Source organism: Mobula hypostoma, chromosome 4 (assembly GCF_963921235.1).
Source record: "Mobula hypostoma chromosome 4, sMobHyp1.1, whole genome shotgun sequence".
Lineage (NCBI taxonomy): Eukaryota > Metazoa > Chordata > Chondrichthyes > Myliobatiformes > Myliobatidae > Mobula > Mobula hypostoma.
Window position 1 is genome coordinate 202,716,975 of NC_086100.1, and position 21,710 is coordinate 202,738,684.

Consider the following 21,710-nt stretch of genomic DNA (forward strand, 5'->3'; position numbering starts at 1 on the left):
GGGTCCGTGTTGGGACCGCTTCTTTTTATGCTATATGTCAATGATTTGGATGATGGCCTTGTTGCAAAGTTTGCAGATGATATGAAGATAGATAGATGAGCAGGCAGCTTTGAAGAAGAAGAGAGGCTATAGAAAGACGTAGACGGATGAGGAAAATGGGCAAAGAAATGGCAGATGGAGTACAGCGTGGGAAGTGTATGATAATGCATTTTGGTAGAAGAAATAAACAGATTGAAACATGAAAGACTGAGGTGTAAAGGGACATGGGAGTCCTTGCGTAGGATTCCATTAAGTTTAATTTGCAAGTTGAGTCTGTAGTGAGGAAGGCAAATAGAATGTTAGCATTCATTTCAAGCGGACTAGAATATAAAAGCAGCAATGTGGTGTTGAAACTTTATAAAGTAGTGGTGAGGGCCTCACTTGTAGTACAGTGAGCAACTTTGGGACCTTATCTTTGAAAGGATTTGCTGAAACTGGAGAGGGTTCAAAGGAGTTTCAAATAAAGAATTCCAGGATTGAATGGCTTGTCATCTGAAGAGCGTTTGATGGCACAAAGACTGTATTCACTAGAATTCAGAAGAATGAGGGATGACCTCATTGAAACTTATCAAATGGTGAAAGGGCTTGATAGAGTTCATGTGCAAAGGATGTTTCCTCTGGTGGGAGCATCTAAAACCAGAGGCCACAGATTCAGAATAGAGGGGCATCCTTTTAAAATGGAGATGAGGAGGAATTTCTTCACCCAGAGAGTGGTGAATCTGTGGAATTCTTTGCCACAGGCAGCTGTGGACACTGTCTTTATATATATTTAAGGCAGAGGTTGATAGGTTCTTGATTGGTCAGGTCATGAAGGGCTACTGGGCAAAAGCAAGAGATTGAGGCTGAGAGGAAAATTGGATCAGCCATGATGAAATGGCGGAGTAGACTCGATGGGCTAAATAGCCTAATTCTGCTCCTATATATTGTAAAATTCTTCTCCATATCCATTCTGTCAAGCCTTTCAATATTCGATAGTTCTCAATGAGATCCCCTCTCATTCTCCTGAACTCTAGTGAGTAAAGGCTGAAAGCTATAAAATTCTCCTCATTTGATAGGCCTTTCAATCCCGGAATCATTTTCATGAACCTGCTCGGAACCCTCTCCAACGTCAGCACATCCTTTCTTAGATAAGGAGCCCAAAACTGCTCACAATACTGCAAGAGATGCCTGACCATTGCTTCATTATGCTTCACCATTACATCCTTGCTTTTATATTCCAGTCCTCTTAAAATGAAAGCGAACATTTCATTTGCCTTCCTCACCACCGAAGCAGCCTGCAAATTTACTCTAGGGAATCCTGTATAAGGCCTTGCAAGTCTTTTTGAACCTCGGACGTTTGAATTTTCTCTCCATTGAGAAAATAGTCTACACTTTGACTTCTTCTACCAAATTGCATGGCCATACACTTCCTGACACTGCATTCTATATGTCACTTCTTTGTCCATTCTCCTAATCTGTCAAAGTCCTTCTGAACCCTCTCTCATCAACACTACCTGCTGCTCGATCTATCTTTGTATCATTTGCAAACTTGGCCAGAAACCCATCAATTTCATAATACCATAAGACATAGGAGCAGAATTAGGCCATTTGGCCCATCGAGTCTGCTCCACCATTCACTCACGGATGATCCTTTTTTTTAATCCCCTCCTCAGCCCCACTCCCTGGCTTCTCCCCGTAACCTTTGATACCATGTCCAGTCAAGAAACTGTCAGTCTCTGCCTTAAGTACACCCAAAGATCTGGCCTCCACAGCTACCTGTGGTAACAAACTCCACAAATATACCACCCACTGGCAGAAGAAATTTCTCCACATCTCTGTTTTAAAAGGACACCACTCTATCATTGAAATTTAGAAGGATGAGGAGGATCTCATTGAAACCTTTTGAATGTTGAAAGGCCTAGACAGAGTAGATGTGGAAAGGATGTTTCCTGTGGTGGGGGAGTTTAGGACATGAGGGCACAGCCTCAGGATAGAGGGGCATCCATTTAAAACAAAGATGCGGAGAAATTTCTTTAGCCAATAGGTGGTGAATTTGTGGAATTTGTTGCCACGTGCAGCTGTGGAGTCCAGGTTGTTGGGTGTTTTTAAGGCAGAGATTGATAGGTTCTTAATTGGACATGGCACCAAAGGTTACAGGGAAAAGGCCCGGGATTGAAGCTGAGGAGGGAGAAAGAAGGATCCGCCGTGATTGAATGGCGGAGCAAACTCAACGGGCCAAATGACCTAATTCTGCTCCTGTGTCATGGTCTTTCCTATAACGAGCTGAGCAAATCCATACACCATACTCTAAATGTGGCGTCATGAACGAGATCTACATCTGCAACGTAACTGAAGGAGGAGAGTGTGCTGACCAGCTTTTACACCACCCTGTCCACCTTGCAATGAACCGTGTCCCTCTAAGTCCCTCTGCTCCATCGCACACCTCAGTGACTGAGTTGTCAGTGGGGGAACACTTTGGGACCAGTGATCATAATCCTGTTGGTTTCAAAATACTTATGCAGAAGGAAAGGACTGGTCCACGAGGCAGCTGGATAATAGATGGATGAGAGATTTAGCGGGCTATAGCCAAATACAGGCAGATGTGACCAGATCACAGGGCAATAGTTAGCATGATTGAGATGGGTGAAGGGCCTGTCCCTGTACTGTGTAACTCTGCCTGCAATGTTTATAGCTGGATTGATGAAAATACCCAGGTGGGGTTCTACTAACGGAGACAGAATATTGCTCAGCCAAAGGTCACACAGACTTCGGTTAAAACAGCCAGTTCCGATGAGAAAGGGGAAGTGAATGACAGAAAGTTGGAAAGATTGATAATGAGATAAATTACTTTAACCACCAAAACAAAGATTCAGATTCATTAATTTATCACATGCGGTGAAAGTGTAATTTCCATTAACAACCATCACAACCCAACGATGTGTTGTTTTAGACGTGACAGAACAGGAGGGATTAAAGGGGGAGGGGTGGTGTCACCAGTCAAGGAAAATGTCACAGCCAGGCTCACTCAGGGCACACTGTAGAACTTGACTAGTGAAGCGTTATGAGTGGAACTCAAAAATAAGAAGGATATGATCACGTTAATGGGGTTATATTAAAGGCCAGCCAACAAATTTGTAGAGAGATCACAGACTGTTGCAAGAAACATAAGGTTGTTAGAGTAGGTGACTTTAACTTTCCACGTATTGACTGTAAAAGGACTAGATGTGTTAGAGTTTGTCAAATGTGTTCAGGAAAGTTTCCTTAATCAGTACACAGAAGTTCCAATGAGATAGTGGACATCATGGCTGATCCAATTTTCCTCTCAGCCCCAGTCTCCTGGCTTCTGCCTGTATCCCTTCATACCCTGTCCAATCAATCAAACTCTGCCTTAAATACACATACAGCTGCCTGTGGCAAAGAATTCCACAGATTCGCCACTCTCTGGCTAAAGAAATTTCCCCTCATCTCTGTTCTAAAAGGACGTTCCTCTATTCTGAAATTGTCCTCTGTTCTTAGACTCTCCCAGCATAGGAAACATCCTCTCCACATGCACTCTATCGAGGCCTTTCAATATTTGATAGGTTTCAATGAGTTCACCCCTCATTCTTCTGAATTCTGGTGAATACAAGCCCAGCGCCACCAAACGCTCTTTATGCGACAAACTGTTCAATCTGGGAATCATTTTCATGAACTTCCTTTGAACTCTCTCCAGTTTCAGCACATCCTTTCTAAGAGAAGAGGCCCAAACCTGCTCTCAATACTCCAAGTGAAAATGCCTAATAAAGTCTCAACATTACAACCTTGCTTTTATATTCTAGTCCTCTTGAAATGAATGCTAACACTGCATTTGACTTCGTCACCATGGACTCAACCTGCAAATTAACCTTTCGGGAATCTTGCACAAGGACTCCCAAGTCTGGTTGCTCTTCCATTTTTTTGTGTTCTCTCTCCATTCGGTAAATAGCCAACCCTTTCATTTCTTCTACCGAAGTGCATGGCCATACACTCTCCGATACTGTATTACATCTTCCACTTCTTTGCCCTTTCTCCTAATCTGTCTAAGTCCTTCTGTAGCCTCTCTACTTCCTCAAAACTACCTGCTCCTCCACCAATCTTCATATCGTCTGCAAACTTTGCAGCAAAGCCATCAATTCCATCATTAACATATAACATAAAATGAATCGGTCCCAACAGACACCTGTGGAACATCATTAGGTACTGGCTGTCAACAACTCAATCCATGCTAGAATCTTCCCTTTAATAATATGGGCTCACAGCTTGTTAAGCAACCTCATGTGTGGCACCTTGTCAAAGGTCTTCAGCAAATCCAAATACAGAGCATCAACAGATTCTCCTTGTCTTTTGCTTGTTATTTCCTCAAAGAATTCCAACAGATTTGTCAGGCAAGATTTTTCTTTGGGGAAACCCTGCCTATGGCCTATTTTATCATGTGCCTCCAAGTACCCTGAGACCTCATCAAGTAATTGACTCCAGCATCTTCCCAAACACTGAGATCAGACTAACTGGCCTGTATTTTCCTTTCACAAACAAAAGAAAATCAGCAGAGGCTGGAAATCCAAGCTACGCACACAAAATGCTGGAGGAACTCAGTAGGCCAGTCAGCATCTATGGAAAAGAGTACAGTCACATTTCAGGCCGAGCTCCTTCATCGAGACTGGAGAGAAAAAGATGAGAAGTCAGAGTAAGAAGGTGGGGGGAGGGGAGGAAGAACCACAAGGCGATAAGTGAAACTAGGAGAGGAAGGAGGGATGAAGTAAAGAGCTGGTAAGTTGATTGGTGAAAGAGATACAGAGCTGCAGAAGGTTTAATCCAATAGGAGAGGACAGGACAACACACACAAAATGCTGGAGGAACTGAGCAGGCCAGGCAGCATCTATAGAAAAAAATACAGTAGGCGTTTCAGCCCGAAACTACTTTTTTCCACCAGTTGTTTGAGAGGAGAGGGTGGAAGTCTGTGGGAGAAAGAAGAGAGGGAGGAACTCCAGGGGGTCGTGATGGGCAGGGATGGAGGTAGGTTGAGAGAGGGGAAAAGGAATGGGGAATGGTGAAGGGGGGGACATCACCAGAGTTCGAGAAATCAATGCTCATGTCATCAGGTTGGAGGCTACCCAGACGGAATATAGGTGACCTGCCAGTCCAACCTGACTGTGGCCTCATCCTGACAGTGGAGGAGGCCATGGACTGACACGTTGGAATGGGAATGGGAAGTGGAATTAAAATGAATGGCCACTGGGAGATCTAGCGAATGGGGCACAGGTGTTCGGCGAAACTGTCTCCCAATCTACTTTGGGTCTCGCCGATATACAAGAGGCCACACCAGGTGCACTGGATACAGTAGATGACCCCAACAGACTCACAGACGAAGAGTGGCCTCCCCTGGAAGGACTGATGCGGTCCCTGAATGGTAGTGAGCGAGGAGGTACAGGGGCAGGTGTAGCACTTGTTCCACTTGCAAGGATAAGTGCCAGGAGGGAGATCAGTGGGGAGGGACAAATGGACAAGGAAGTCGCTTGGTGAGTGATCCCAATGAAAAGTGGAGGGAAGGAAAGATTTGGAGCAAGAAGATTGCGAGTGGAACAGCTAAGGATTTCCAGAGCAAAGGCATTTTACTGCTCGGAGTAAAGTGAGGTAAGACTGCGCAGGCGTCAGACAGTAAGAGCGCGAGAAGTTTAAAATGAAGACCGCCATATACAGCAGGCAGCGTTCGGAATGGGCAGCACAGTGAGAGGGCTTTGGTTTAACGGGCTCAGGCAGTAATGGGACGAGGCGAGGTAGATTTACCTGTGTTAATTGCAGAAAGCAAGCATGTGTGAGAGGCCGGTTTTCTGTGCTCGGTGTCAGATGTGGGAGGTCCTGGACAGCCATATCTGTACCAGGTGTATCGAGCTGCAGCTTCTTAGGGACTATGTTAGGGAACTGGAGATGCAGCTCAATGACCTTCATCTGGTCAGGGAGAGCGAGGAGGTGAGACAGAGGAGTTACAGGGAGGTGGTCACACCGAGGCCATGGGAGACACACAAGTGGGTCACAGTCAGGAGAGGGAAGGGGAAGAGTCAGGTACTAGAGAGTACCCCCGTGGCTGTCCCCCTGAACAATAAGTACTCCTGTTTGAGTACTCTGGCCCTGTGGCTCAGAAGGGTAGGGAAAGGAAGAGGAAGGCAGTAGTGATAGGGGACTCCATAGTTAGGGGGTCAGACAGACAATTCTCCCAGGTGCCAGGGTCCGGGATGTTTCAGGTCGCATCCAAGTTGGAGGGAAAATAGCCAGAGGTCGTGGTACATATTGGTACCAATGACATAGGGAGGAAAAGGGAAGAGGTCCTGAAAAAAGACAACAGGGAGTTAGGAAAGAAGTTGAGAAGCAGGACCTCAAAGGTAGTAATCTCAGGATTACTGCCTGTGCCACGTGACAGTGAGAGTAGGAATGCAATGAGGTGGAGGATTGGAGCAGGGGGCTAGGATTCAGATTTAGAAACATAGAAACATAGAAAATAGGTGCAGGAGTAGGCCATTCGGCCCTTCGAGCCTGCACCGCCATTTATTATGATCATGGCTGATCATCCAACTCAGAACCCAGCCTTCCCTCCATACCCCCTGACCCCTGTAGCCACAAGGGCCATATCTAACTTCCTTTTAAACATAGCTAATGAACTGGCCTCAACAGTTTGCTGTGGCAGAGAATTCCACAGATTCACCACTCTCTGTGTGAAGAAGTTTTTCCTAATCTCGGTCCTAAAAGGCTTCCCCTCTATCCTCAAACTGTGACCCCTCGTTCTGGACCTCCCCAACATCGGGAACAATCTTCCCTCATCTAGCCTGTCCAATCCCTTTAGGATCTTATACGTTTCAATCAGATCCCCCCTCAATCTTCTAAATTCCAACGAGTACAAGCCCAGTTCATCCAGTCTTTCTTCATATGAAAGACCTGCCATCCCAGGAATCAATCTGGTGAACCTTCTTTGTACTCCCTCTATGGCAAAGATGTCTTTCCTCAGATTAGGGGACCAAAACTGCACACAATACTCCAGGTGTGGTCTCATTTCTGGATCATTGGAACCTCTTTTGGGGCAGGTGTGACCTGTACAAAAAGGACAGGTTGCACTTGAATCCCAGGGGGACCAATATCCTGGTGGGGAGGTTTGCTAAGGCTACTGGGGAGAGTTTAAACTAGAATTGGGGGTGGGAACTGAACTGAAGAGACTGGGAAAGAGGCGACTGGCTCACAAATAGAGATAGCTAGGAGACAGTGCGTGAGGGAGGATACGCAGGTGATAGAGAAGGGACGCGCTCAGACCGACGGTTTGAGATGTGTCTACTTTAATGCAAGGAGTATTGTGAACAAAGCGGATGAGCTTAGAGCGCGGATCAGCAGTTGGAGATATGATGTGATGGCCATTACAGAGACTTGGATGGCTCAGGGACAGGAATAGTTACTTCAAGTGCTGGGTTTTAGATGTTTCAGAAAGGACAGGGAGGGAGGCAAAAGAGGTGGGGATGTGGCACTGCTGATCAGAGATAGTGTCACGGCTGCAGAAAATGTGGATGTCATGGAGGGATTGTCTACGGAGTCTCTGAGGGTGGAGGTTAGGAATGGGAAGGGGTCAATAACTTTACTGGGTGTTTTTTATCGGCCTCCCAGTAGTAACAGGGATATCGAGGAGCAGATGGGGAAACACATCCTGGAAAAGTGTAATAATAACAGGGTTGTCATGATGGGATATTTTAATTTCCCAAATATCGATTGGCATCTCCCTAGACCAAAGGGTTAGATGGGTTGGAGTTTGTTAGGTGTGTTCAAGAAGGTTTCTTGACACAATATGTGGATAAGCCTACAAGAGGAGAGGCTGTACTTGATTTCGTATTGGAAATGAACCTGGTCAGGTGTCAGATCTCTCAGTGGGAGAGCACTTGGAGATAGTGATCATAATTCTCTCTCCTTTACCATAGCATTGGAGAGAGATAAGAACAGACAAGTTAGAAAAGCGTTTTGTAGACACAAAATACTCTGCAGATGCTGGGGTCAAAGCAACATGCACAACACACTAGAAGAACTCAGCAGGTCGGGCAGCATCCGTGGAAACGAACAATCAAGGTTTCCGGCTGAGACCCTTCGTCAGGACTGAAGAGGGAGGGGGCAGAGGCCCTATAAAGAAGATGGGGGCGGGTGGGAAGGAGAAGGCTGGTAGGTTCCAGGTGAAAAACCAGTAAGGGGAAAGACAAAGGGGTGGGGGTGGGGGAGGGGAAGCAGGGAGGGGATAGGCAGGAAAGGTGAGGAAGGAATAGGGGAAAACACAATGGGTAGTAGAAGGAGGCAGAAGCAGGGAGGTGATAGGCAGCTGGGGGAGGGGGCAGAGTGAAACTGGGGTGGGGGAAGGGAGGGGGAGGGAATTACCGGAAGTTGGAAAATTCAATGTTCATGCCAAGGGGCTGGAGACTATCCAGACGGTATATGAGGTGTTGCTCCTCCAACCTGAGTTTGGCCTCATCATGGCAGTAGAGGAGGCCATGTATGGACATATCCAAATGGGAATGTGAAGCAGAGTTGAAGTGGGTGGCAACCGGGAGATCCTGTCTGTTGTGGCGGACGGAGCGGAGGTGCTTGACGAAGTCACCGGGACCAGACGAGATATACCCCAGGTTACTGTGGGAAGCGAGGGAGGAGATTGTTCAGCCTCTGGCGATGATCTTTGCATCATCAATGGGGATGGGAGAGGTTCTGGAGGATTGGAGGGTTGCGGATGTTGTTCTGGATGACCTGGATGAGGAAGTGGAGGGATGGGTTAGCAAATTGACTGATGACACAAAGGTTGGGGGTGTTGTGGATAGTGTGGAGGGCTGTCAGAGGCTACAGAGGGACATTGATAGGATGCAAAACTGGGCTGAGAAGTGGCAGATGGAGTTCAACCCAGATAAGTGTGAAGTGTTTCATTTTGGTTGGTCAAATATGATGGCAGAATATAGTATTAATGGTAAGACTCTTGGCAGTGTGGAGGACCAGAGGGATCTTGGGGTTCGAGTCTACAGGATGCTCAAAGCTGCTGCGCAGGTTGACCCTGCGGTTAAGAAGGCATACAGTGTATTGGCCTTCATCAATCGTGGAATTGAATTTAGGAGCCGAGAGGTAATGTTACAGCTATATAGGACCCTGGTCAGACCCCACTTGGAGTACTGTGCTCAGTTCTGGTCACCTCACTACAGGAAGGATATGGAAACCATAGAAAGCGTGCAGAGGAGATTTACAAGGATGTTGCCTGGATTGGGGAGCATGCCTTATGAGAATAGGTTGAGTGAATTCGGCCTTTTCTCCTTGGAGCGATGGAGGATGAGAGGTGACCTGACAGAGGTGGATGAGATGATGAGAGGTATTGATCATGTGGATAGTCAGAGGCTTTTTCCCAGGGCTGAAATGGCTATCACAAGAGGACACAGGTTTAAGGTGCTGGGGATTAGGTGCAGAGGAGATGTCAGGGATAAGTTTTTTTTACGCAGAGAGCGGTGAGTGCGTGGAATGGGCTGTCAGCAACGGTGGTGGAAGCGGATACGATAGGGTCTTTTAAGAGACTTTTGGATAGGTACATGGAGCTTAGAAAAATAGATGGCTATAGGTAAGCCAAGTAATTTCTAAGGTCGGGACATGTTCGGCACATCTTTGTGGGCTGAAGGGCCTGTATTGTGCTGTAGGTTTTCTATGTTTCTATCTGCTTGGTAGTGGGATCCCATAGGAGATGGTGGAAGTTACGGAGAATTGTGTGCTGGGCGCGGAGGCTGGTGGGGTGTTAGGTGAGGACAAGAGCATTCCTATCCCTAGTGGGTTGGCAGGAGGATTGGATGAGGCCGGAAATGCATGAAATGGAAGAGATGCAGTTGAGGGCAAAGTTGATGGCGGAGGAAGGGAAGCCCCTTTCTTTGAAGGAGGACATTTCATTTGTTCTGGAATGAAAAGCCTCTTCCTGAGACCAGATGCGGCGGAGACAGAGGAATTGAGAGAAGTGTTCTTGCAAGTGACAGGGTGAGAAGAGGTATAGTCCAGGTAGCTGTGAAAGTCTGTGGGTTTGCAATGGCCATCAGTGGATAAGCTGCCTCCAGAGATAGAGACTGTGAGGTTGAGAAAGGGGAGGGAGGTGTTAGAAATGGACCAGGTAATTTTGAGGTCAGTGTGGAAGCTGGAGGCAAGAGTTGATGAAGTCGACAAGCTCTGCATGGGTGCAGGAAACAGCAGCAATGCCATCGATGTGGCATAAGAGAAGTTGGGGAATGACACCAGTGTAGGCTTGGAACGTAGACTGTTCCACGTAGCTGACAAAAAGGCAGGCGTAGCTGGGACCCCTGTGAGTGCCAATGGCTACACCTTTGTTTGAAGGAAGTGGGAGGAGCCAAAGGAGAAATTATTAAGAGTGAAGACAAGTTCCACCAGACGGAGGACATTGGTTGTGGAGGGGAATTGTTTGGGTCTGGTGTCCAGAAGGAAACAGAGAGCTTTCAGGCCTTCCTGGTGAGGGATGAGGTGTATAGGGACTGGACATCCATAGTGAAAATAAGATGCTCGGGGCCAGGGAACTTGAAATCATTGAATAGATCAAGAGCTTGTGAAGAGCATAAGAAGGGACTGAACCAGGGGGAAATAAAACAGAATCAAGGTATGCAGGAACAGGAACAAGCAGAAACAATGGGCCTACATGGAATAGTTTCCTTTCTTCTGCCTCTCTCCCTTCTTGAAGAGTGGAGCAACATTTATAATTTTCCAGTCTTCTGGAACCATTAAGGAATCTAGTGATCCACAATCTCTTCAGCCAGCTCTTTCAGAACACTGGGGTATACACCATCTGGTCCAGGTGACTTATCTACCTTCAACCCTTTCTCTTTCCCAAGGACCTACAATCTACAAACTGGCAACTTCACACACTTCATGACCCCTAACACCTGGAACTTCCACCATTCTGCGCATGTCTTCCACAGTAACATTCGTGAGGCCCATTTTGGAGCATTATGTGTGGTCTTGGTCACTACAGTGGTGCTAGAAAGTTTGAAAACCCGTAGATAAATAATACAAAAAAATATTAGACTTGCTCATTTATTTGAGAAAAATTATCCCATATGTGCATTTTTTGGGAAAAGTATGTGAACCTCTGGGGTAATACCTTCCACAAAAGCTATTTGGAGTCAGGTATTCCAATCAATGAGGTATGGGTTGTAAAGGTGCCCTGCCCTATAAAAAAAATTCACACAAAGTTAATGACAGAGCCTGCTCTTCTCAAGAAAGATCTGTTTCTGTGCACAATGCCTCGATCAAAACAACTTTCGGAGGACCTTAGAAGAAGAACCGTGCATGAAGCTGGAAAAGGCTACCAAAGCATTTCTAAAGACCTGAATGTTCATCAGTCCACAGTAAGAAAGAATCTACAAATGGAGCAAACTCAGTACTGTTGCTACTCTCCCTAGGAGTGGGATTCCTGCAAAGATCACACCAAGCACAATGTGCAATGCTGAAGCAGGTGAAAAAGAACCCAAGGATCTGCAGAAATCTCAAAAACTTGCAAAAGTCTCTGCTCATGTCCACTACAAGAAAAACACTGAACAGTAATGTGTTCATGGAAGGACACCATGGAGGAAACTGCTGCTCTCAAAAAAAAAATTGCTGCACGTCTCAAGTTTGCAAAAGACCACCTGGATGTTCCACAACACTTATGGAACAACACACTGTGGACAGATGAGATAAAAGTTGAACGTTTTAGCAGAAATGAAGACTGCTATGTTTGGAAGAAAAAGGACACTGCACACCAACACCAAAAACTCATCCCAACCGTGAAGCACGGTGAAGGAGCATCATGATCTGGGGCTGCTTTCTGCCTCAGGGCCTGGACAGCTTGCAACCATTGAGGGAACAATGAATTCAAATTTGTATCAAGACATTTTACAGGAGAATGTCAGTGTAGCAGTCCATCACCTGAAGCTTAATAGAAGTTGAATAATGCATCAAGACAATGATCTGAAAGACAAGAGTAAATCAACAACAGAGTAGTTTACATAGAAGAAAATTCCTGTTTTGGAATGGCCGAGTCAAAGTCCTGACCTCAATCCTATAGGAATGTTGTGGAAGGACCTGAAGCAAGCAGTTCGTGCAAGAAAGCCCACCAACATCCCAGAGTTGAAGCAGTTTTGTAAGGAGTAATGGCCCAAAATTCCTCCAAGCTAATGAGCAAGACTGATCAACAGTTACTGGAAATGTTTGGTTGAAGTTATTGTGGTACAAGGGGTTCACACCAGTTACTGAAAGCAAAGGTTCGCATACTTTTTCCAATAAATACATGTCATTTTTCTCAATAAATAAATGAACAAGTATAATGATTTTGGTGTTATTTATTTCATTTTGTTCTCTTTACCTAGTTTTAGGCGTAAAGATCTGATCAACTTTTATGTCATATTTATGCAGAAATAGTGAAAATTCTAGAGGGTTCACAACTCTCTGGCACCACTGTACCTACAAGAAAGATGTAAATAAGATTGAAAGGGTACAGATAAAATTGACATGAATGTTGGTGGGTCTGGAGGACATGAGTTATAAGGAAAGATTAAATAGGTTAAGAGGTTTGATTACAGGTATATAAAAATTATGAGGGGTGAATGCAAACAAACTTTTTCTGCTGAGGACAGGCGGGACTACAACCAGAGGTTAAGGGTGAAAGGTGAAATGTTTAAGGGAAACTTGAGGGGAAACTACTTAACTTAGAGGGTTGAGAGTCTGGACTGAGCTGCCAGCACAAGTGGTGCATGTTTGCTCAATCTCAATCCTTAGGCGAAGTTTGAACAGGTACATGGAGAGTAGGGATATAGAGCATTATTGTCCCAGTGCAGCATTTTAAATGGTTCGGCACAGATCAGGTGGGTCAGATGCTGTACTTCTCAATGACTTCTTGTGCTGGGGCAGCCCACGGGAGTTTCCACATATTCCAGCTCCAACACAGCGTGCCCAAAATACCCAGCAGACAAACCACACATGGCACAGACACACACAACAGCACAAACCGCACAGACAACACAACAAGATCCCAGAGGAAATCGTGGTAACTGGGATGAGCAGAGCTGGTTCCTCGACAGTCCATAGACAAGGTGGGATGAATGGCCTGTACAGGTATGAGAACACGTACACTCACCTGCAGGTTTAAAACACCTGTATTCACATGCTGTGTCATACACCGAGGCTGCGCGGTTAGGCGGCAACAGATACTGCCATAGAGAGGCAACCAGAAGGAACACTCCTCTGCAAGAGAGAGAGAGAGAGAGAGAGAGAGAGGTGGAAGAACGTACGAGCCTGACGTGAGCGAGAGACGGCGGAAAGGGGGGAGGGGGAGAGAGAGAGGGCAGGGGGCGAGAGGGGGAGGGAGAGAGAGAGGGCAGGGAGAGAGAAGACGGGGAGACAGAGTGAGGGGGAGACAGGTAAGGGGGAGAGAGAGGGAGGACAGAAAAGGAGGAGAGAGGGGACAGAGAGAGAGGGGCTGAGGGGGGCAGAGAGAGGGGGCGGAGAGAGGGTCAGAGGGGGGCAGAGAGAGGGGGAGTGGGAGGGGGTGGAGGGGGAGAGAGAGGGAGAGAGAGAGATCAGATGGAGAGAGAGAGATGGGGGAGAGAGCGAGAGCAACACTCACAACACACTGGAGGAACTCAGCAGGTCGGGCAGCATCAGTGGAAAAGATCGATCGATGTTTCGGGCCGAAACCCTTCGTCAGGACTGAAGAAGGAAGGGGCAGAGACCCTATAAAGAAGATGGGGGAGGGTGGGAAGGAGAAGGCTGGTAGGTTCCAGGTGAAAAACCAGTAAGGGGAAAGACAAAGGGGTGGGGGCGAGAGGGGAAGCAGGGAGGGGATAGGCAGGAAAGATGAAGAAGGAAAACACAATGGGTAGTAAAAGGAGGCAGAACCATGAGGGAAGTGATAGGCAGCTGGGGGAGGGGGCAGAGTGAAATAGGGATAAAGGAAGGGAGGGGGAGGGAATTACCGGAAATTACCCGTCCCTCCCTCGCCCATCTCTCCCTCCCCTGTCTCTCGCTTCCTGTCTCATTCTCTCTCTCCCTGTCTCACTGCCTCCCCTATTCACTCCCTTTATCTTTCCCCTTACTGGTTTTTCACCTGGAACCTACCAGCCTTCTCCTTCCCACCCTCCCCCCACCTTCTTTATAGGGCCTCTGCCCCCTCCCTCTTCAGTCCTGACGAAGGGTTCCGGCCCGAAACGTTTCCACGGATACTGCCCGACCTGCTGAGTTCCTCCGGCGTGTTGTGAGTCTTGCTTTGACCCCAGCATCTGCAGATTATTTTGTGTTTGAGAGAGAGCAAGAGAGAGCCAGTGATGGGAGAGAGGGAGGGGAGACAGAGAGAGAGAAAGAGAGGGAGGGGGAGGGGGAGGGGTAGATATAGATATAGAGAGACGGGATATATATACAAGAGACAGGGAGCAAGAGAGAGACGGGCAGAGAGTAACAGTAGTTGGGGAAAATACTTGAAGCTGTCATTAAGGAAGAAATAGCAAAACATTTATTAAGGAGTGGTTCCGTTAGACAGACGCAGCATGGATTCAGAAAGGGCAGGTCCTGTTCGATGAACTTACTGGAGTTCTTTGAGGACAGCATGAGTGCAGTGGATAGAGGGGACCAGGTGGATGTTATATACTTGGATTTCCAGAAGGTGTTCGATAAAGTGCCACACAAGAGACCTATAAATAAGATTCAGATGCATGGAGTCGGAGGAAGTGTATTGGCATGGATAGTGGATTGGTTAACCAATAGAAGGCAGAGAGTTGGTATAAATGGGTGTTTCTCCAGTTGGACTGAGTGTAGCATAGCAAAATTTGCTGAGTGGAAAAGTAAATTGTACAGAGGATGTGGAGAGTCTGCAGACGGATAGAGATAGGTTAAGTGAGTGGGCTAAGGTCTGGCAGATGGGATACAATGTTGGTAAATGCGAGATCATCCACTTTGGAAGGAATAACAGAAGAGCAGATTATAATTTAAATGGTGAAAGATTGCAGCATGCTGTTGTGCGGAGGGACTCGGGAGTGCTTGTGCATGAATCGCAAAAAGTTGGTTTGCAGGTACAACAGGTTATTAAGAAGGCAAATGCCAGAGGGATTGAATTCAAGAGCAGGGAGGTCATGCTGCAACTATACAGGGTACTGGTGAGGCCGCACCTGGAGTACTGCGTGCAGTTCTGGTCTGCATACTTGAGGAAGGATATACTGGCTTTGGAGGCAGTGCAGAGGAGGTTCAACAGTTTGATTCTAGGGATGAAGGGGTTAACCTATGAGGAGAGATTGAGTTGCCTGGGACTATACTCTCTGGAATTCAGAAGAATGAGAGGGAATCTTATAGAAACATACAAAATTTTGAAAGGGATTGATAAGATAGACGTAGGAAAGTTGTTTCCATTGGTAGGTGAGACTAGAACTAGGGGACATTGCCTCAAGATTCAGGGAGAAGATTTAGGATGGAGATGAGAAACTATTTTTCCCAGAGAGTGGTGAATCTGTGGAATTCTCTTCTCAGGGAAGCAGTTGAATATATTTAACTAAGTATATTTAAGATACAGTTAGATAGATTTTTTACACAGTAGGGGAATTAAGGGTTATGGGGAAAAGGATGGAGCTGAGTTTACGGACAGATCAGCCATGATCTTATTGAATGGCGGGGCAGGCTCAATGGGCCGAATGGTCTACTTCTGCTCCTATTTCTTATGTTCTTATGTTGACAGGAGAGAGCAAATGTCTGTCTCCCACCCCTGTCTTCTAAGGCCGAGCTAATTATGAATTCAATCTTTCAACGTTCCAAGGAATGTGGTAAACTGCAGACAGTATTGGACTCTGCCCAATTCACCACAAGCACATTATTTCCCACCATCAGTAGCAGCTACAAGTAACACTAACTCAAGAAGACAACATCCATCTTCAAAGTTTCCCACCACCCAGGCCAGACCGTCATACTATTGCACAGGAAGTATAGAGCTTGTTGTCCCACATCACCAGACTTCCCTTCAACCATTCACTTCTTGAATAAACCCTGAACAGTACAATTTAGCACCACTTTTTGAGGGGTGAATGAATTCTTTTTTCCTCAGGGTTGGGGAATCAGGAACTAGATAGTATAGGTTTACAGTGAGTTACAACTGGAACTTGAGGGACAACTTATTTTACCCAATTTGTAGTGTGCATATGGAGTGAGCTGCCAGAGGAAGAGTTTGAGGCAAATACAATAACAACTTTTTAAGGACATATGGATATGTATATGGATTGGGAAGGTTCAGAACTTTGGGCCAAATACACACAAATGGAACCATCTTGAACGGGGCATCTTTGGCCAGCATGGGCCAGCTGGGCCCATTTCTGTGCTGAGACTATGACCGTATCTTAAAGCAAATCTGATTTAAACTTCCCCCTTTACTATTTCGTGCTCTTTGGTATTTAATATTTCCACCCTAGGTTAAGAGGTTCTGACTCTCTATCTTATCTGTCTTTCACAATTGATAAGCTTCTGTCACGGCATGGTCTCTTTGGGCTGAAGGGCCGGTACTTGTGCTGTTTTGCTCTATAAGATAAGCTGTGAGGAAGATATGGACAGAAAAGCAGAAAAAGCATTAGAAAGTGAGACAGTGAGACAAAGAATGAAACTTACCACTTCCGACAACCTTGAGACTGTGTGTTCGGAAACTGCTGTGGACCACTGAAAGAGACAGGCTGGTGTGGGCTAAAAGGTGATATTTTGGGCCCCTGTAATTTGAGGTAAGAAAGGAGATGCATTTTAAGTAACTTTTCTGCCCTGCACTCACTGAGCACACACACTTAAAACCCACATTCACATGCTGCAAGCCCAGAGACCCAAGAAAGACTCTGCTGATCTGGAAACTGGAGTAAAAACCAAACTCCTAGAGGAATTCTCAGGTCAAGAAGACAACAAAGGGATGAGACACTGAATGAGGAACATTCTTTCGCCTCCACAGATGCTCTTCAACTCTGAGTTGCTCCAGCAGTCTGCAAATACAAAGCCTCTTTGTTAGATAGGTCCAAATGGCACACACACACCCACTTTCTCAACAGCTGTCAAATTTCCAGTAATAATTAATTTCCCCTGAAGGTTTCAGCTGGAATTGTGTCCTTCACTGCCTCTGCTTCAGATCGATCAGCCTCTACACCTCATCTCTCTGGTTGCCATAAATCATCACCTTGTCGAATCCAGTCGGCCTCACAGCCAAAGTATCATACGTCACAGAAACAGGCCCATTGGACAGTGCCAATAATTACCATCTGTACTAACACTCTTCACCTGCACCTTGGTGAGTCAAGTGCTTGTGCAAGGTCATTGGAGCCCAGTCCCATTTGCCTGAGTTTGGCTCATATCCTTCTAAATGGACATTGCGTAGGTAGAAGAAATGAGTTTTGTTAGGCATTAAGTACGAGTTAAAATTAGTTCAGCACAACAATGTGGGTCAAGGTGCTGTACATATCTGTGTTCTCTGTTCTAAAAGTTGTTAATGTACCTCCTCAACCACGTCCTCTGGCAATTCATTTAGTTAACTCAAGGGTAACTCAAAAGAAGTTAACTTGAGGGTCAACTGAATAAAAGTTATCCCTCGAGTTCCTAATATATACTTCCCCTTCTCATTTTTCAATGCCCTGCAGTTCTTGACTCCTTAATCTTGGGAGAAAAGACCGAGTGCATTAAAGCTACCTGTGCCTCCATGGTTTTAGACACCTCTGCAAATCACTCTTGTGCTCCAGTGAATGAATTCCAAGACTGTTCGATCTCTCCCTATAATTCAGTCCCTTAAGTCCTGGCAACATAATTGGAAATCTACTCTGCACTCCTTCCAATTTATGGTAGGGTGACCAAAACTGAACACATTAATCCAAATGCAGCCTCCCCAATTTATAACTGTGATGTAAACTCCCAACTTCTGTACTGAGTGTCCTGACTGAAGGTCAGCATGCTGAAAGCTGCTTTTCAACTCCCTGTCTGCCAGTGACCCCACTTTCAGGTAACCATGCACCTGTACTCCACTAACACCACAAACATTATAAAACAGGCCATAATCAGCATGGTTTCCTCAAGGGAAAATCATGCCTGGAAAATCTGTTGAAATTCTTCGAAGAAATTTCAAGTAGAATAGACAAAAGAGAATTGGTTGATGTACTTGAGTTTTCAGAAGGTCTTTGACAAGGTGCCACATATGAGATTGCTTAACAAGCTACAAGCCTAAGGTATTACAGGACAGCATGGATACAACAGTGGCTGATTGGCAGGAGGCAAAGTGCGGGAATAAAGGGAGCCTCTTCTGTTGGCTGCCAGTGACTCATGGTGTTCCACAGGGGTCTCTGTTGTGACTGATTATTTTGACATTCTATGTCCAGAACTGGCTTGCCCACAGAAGGCAAAGAGTGGTTGTAGACGGGGTCATATTCTGCATGGAGGTTGGTGACCAGTGGTGTGCCTCAGGGATCTGTTCTGGGACCCCTACTCTTTCTGGTTTTTATAAATGACCTGTATGAGGAAGTGGAGGGATAGGTTAATAAATTTGCTGATGACACAAAGGTTGGGGGTGTTGTGGATAGTGTGGAGAGCTGTCAGAGGTTACAGTGGGACATTGATAGGATGCAAAACAGGGCTGAGAAGTGGCAGATGGAGTTCAACCCAGTTAAGTGTGAAGTGGTTCATTTTGGTCGGTCAAATATGCTGGCAGAATATAGTATTAATGGTTAGACTCTTGGCAGTGTGGAGGATCAGAGGGATCTTGGGGTCTGAGTCCATAGGACACTAAAAGCAGCTGCGCAGGTTCACTCTGTGGTTAAGAAGGCGTATGGTGTATTGGCCTTCATCAATTGTGGAATTGAGTTCAAGAGCCGAGAGGCAAGACTGCGCAGGCGCGTGACATCAGCCAGTAGAGCGCAAAAGGTTTAAAAAGGCAAGGAATCTGCCACAGGTTTTGATTCGGAGCAAGAAGGCTGCGAGTGAATGGCTGATGTTCGGAGCCAAGCCAGTTTTTACCACTCGGGGTAAAAGAGAGGCAAGACTGCAGGCGCGTGACGTCAGCCAGTAGAGCACGAAAGATTTAAAAAGAAGACCGCCATATCCAGCGGACAGTTGAGTGAGAGGCAGCAGAGTGATAGGGCTTTGGCTCAACGGGCTTAGGCGGTAACGGGACGAGGCGAGGTAGGTTTACCTGTGTTATTTGTGGAATGGAAGTATGTGTGTGAGGCCAGTTTTCTGTGCTTGGTGTTGGATGTGGGAGGTCCTGGAGTCTCCCAGCCTCCCGGATGGCCATATCTGCACCAGGTGTGTCGAGCTGCAGCTCCTGAGAGACCGAGATAGGGAACTGGAGATGCAGCTCAATGACCTTTGCCTGGTCATGGAGAGCGAGGAGGTGATAGAAAGGAGTTATAGGCAGGTGGTCACACCGAGGCCACGGGAGACAGACAAGTGGGTCACAGTCAGGAGGGGGAAGGGGAAGAGTCAGGTGCTAGGGAGTACCCCTGTGGCTGTACCCCTTGACAATAGGTACTCCTGTTTGAGTACTGTTGCGGGGGACAGCCCACCTGGGGAAAGCAACAGTGGCCGTGCCTCTGGCACAGAGTCCAGCCCTGTGGCTCAAAAGGGTAGGGAAAGGAAGAGGAAGGCAATAGTGATAGGCGACTCTATAGTTAGGGGGGTCAGACAGGCGATTCTATGGACGCAGGAAAGAAGCGCAGAGGGTAGTCTGCCTCCCAGGTGCCAGGGTCCGAGATGTTTCAGATCGCGTCCAAGATATCCTGCAGTGGGAGGGAGAACAGGCAGAGGTCGTGGTACATATTGGTACCAATGACATAGGTAGGAAAAAGGAGGAGGTCCTGAAAAAAAACTACATGGAGTTAGGAAGAAAGTTGAGAAGCAGGACCTCAAAGGTAGTAATCTCGGGATTGCTGCCTGTGCCACGTGACAGTGAGTATAGGAATAGAGTGAGGTGGAGGATAAATGTGTGACTGAGGGATTGGAGCAGGGGCAGGTGTGACCTGTACAAAAAGGATGGGTTGCACTTCAATCCCAGGGGGACCAGTATCTTTATTCCCAGGTCAAAAGCTTTAAATTCCTCAGGTCAATATCACAAATGACCTGACTTGGTCCAACCAAGCAGAGTCCACTGCCAAGAAGGCCCACCAGCGCCTTTACTTCCTGAGAAAGCTAAAGAAATTTGGCCTGTCCCCTAAAACCCTCACTAATTTTATATATGCACCGTAGAAAGCATTCTTCTAGGGTGCATCACAACCTGGTATGGAATTTGTCCTGTCCAAGACCGGAAGAAGCTGCAGAAGATCGTGAACATGGCGCAGCACATATCACAAACCAATCTTCCGTCCTTGGACTCACCTTAAACTGCACGCTGTCAGAGCAGTGCTGCCAGGATAATCAAGGACGCGACCCACCCAGCCAACACACTTTTCATCCCTCTTCCCTCCGGGAGCTTGAAGACTCGTACGGCCAGATTTGGGAACAGCTTCTTTCCAACTGTGATAAGACTGCTGAACGGATCCTGACCCGGATCTGGGCCATACCCTCCAAATACCCAGACCTGCCTCTCGGTTTTTTTGCACTACTTTACTTTCCCTTTTCTATTTTCAATTTATGATTTATAATTTAAATTTTTAATACTTACTATTGATTTGTACTCCAGGGAGCATGAAGCACAGAAACAAATATCGCTGTGATGATTGTACATCAGTTGTTTGGCAACCATAAAGTATAAAGTATCCTGGCCGGGAGGTTTGCTAAGGCTACTGGGCAGAGTTTAAACTAGAATTGTTGAGGGTAGGAACCAAACTGAAGAGACGGAGGAAGAGGCAGTTGGCTCACAAATAGAGAAAGCTTGTAGACAGTGTGAGAGGGAGGATAGGCAGGTGATAGAGAAGGGACACGCTCAGACCGAAGGTTTGAGATGTGTCTATTTTAGCACAAGGAGTATTGTGAACAAAGCGAATGAGCTTAGAGCGTGGATCAGTACTTGGAGCTATGATCTGCTGGCCATTACGGAGACTTGGATGGCTCAGGGACAGGAATGGTTACTTCAAGTCCCTGGTTTTAGATGTTTCAGAAAGGACAGGGAGGAAGGCAAAGGAGGTCGGAGCGTGGCAGTGTTATCAGAAAAGGAGGATGTCATGGAGGGATTGTCTACGGAGTCTCTGTGGGTGGAGGTTAGGAACAGGAAGGGGTCAATAACTTTACTGGGTATTTTTTAAAAGGCCACCCAATAGTAACAGGGATATCGAGGAGCAGGTAGGGAAACAGATCCTGGAAAGGTGTAATAATAACAGAGTTGTCGTGATGGGAGATTTTAATTTCCCAAATATCGACTGGCATCTCCCTAGAGCAAGGGGTTTAGATGGGGTGGAGTTTGTTAGGTGTGTTCAGGAAGGTTTTTTGACACAGTATGTAGATAACCCTACAAGAGGAGAGGCTATACTTGATTTGGTATTGGGAAATGAACCTGGTCAAGTGTCAGATCTCACACTGGGAGAGCATTTTGGAGATAGTGATCACAATTCTATCTCCTTTACAATCGTATTTGAGAGAGATAGGAACAGAGAAGTTAAAAAAGCATTTAATTGGAGTAAGGGGAATTATGAAGCTATCAGGAGGAAATTGGAGGCTTAAATTGGAAACAGATGTTC

General features: G+C 46.3%; 1 protein-coding gene across 4 annotated transcripts in view; it reads right to left on the reverse strand.

The window, feature by feature from the left end:
• rtkna (rhotekin a) overlaps window positions 1-21,710 on the reverse strand; it is a 236,689-nt gene that overhangs the window by 146,296 nt on the left and 68,683 nt on the right. For all 4 annotated transcript variants that reach the window (XM_063045173.1, XM_063045172.1, XM_063045171.1 and 1 more), the window contains 2 exons: window positions 16,690-16,784; window positions 13,190-13,296 (listed from right to left, as the gene is read on the reverse strand). In XM_063045173.1, coding sequence (XP_062901243.1) covers window positions 13,190-13,296; window positions 16,690-16,784 — 202 coding nt within the window. The remainder of the gene's footprint in view (window positions 1-13,189; window positions 13,297-16,689; window positions 16,785-21,710) is intronic.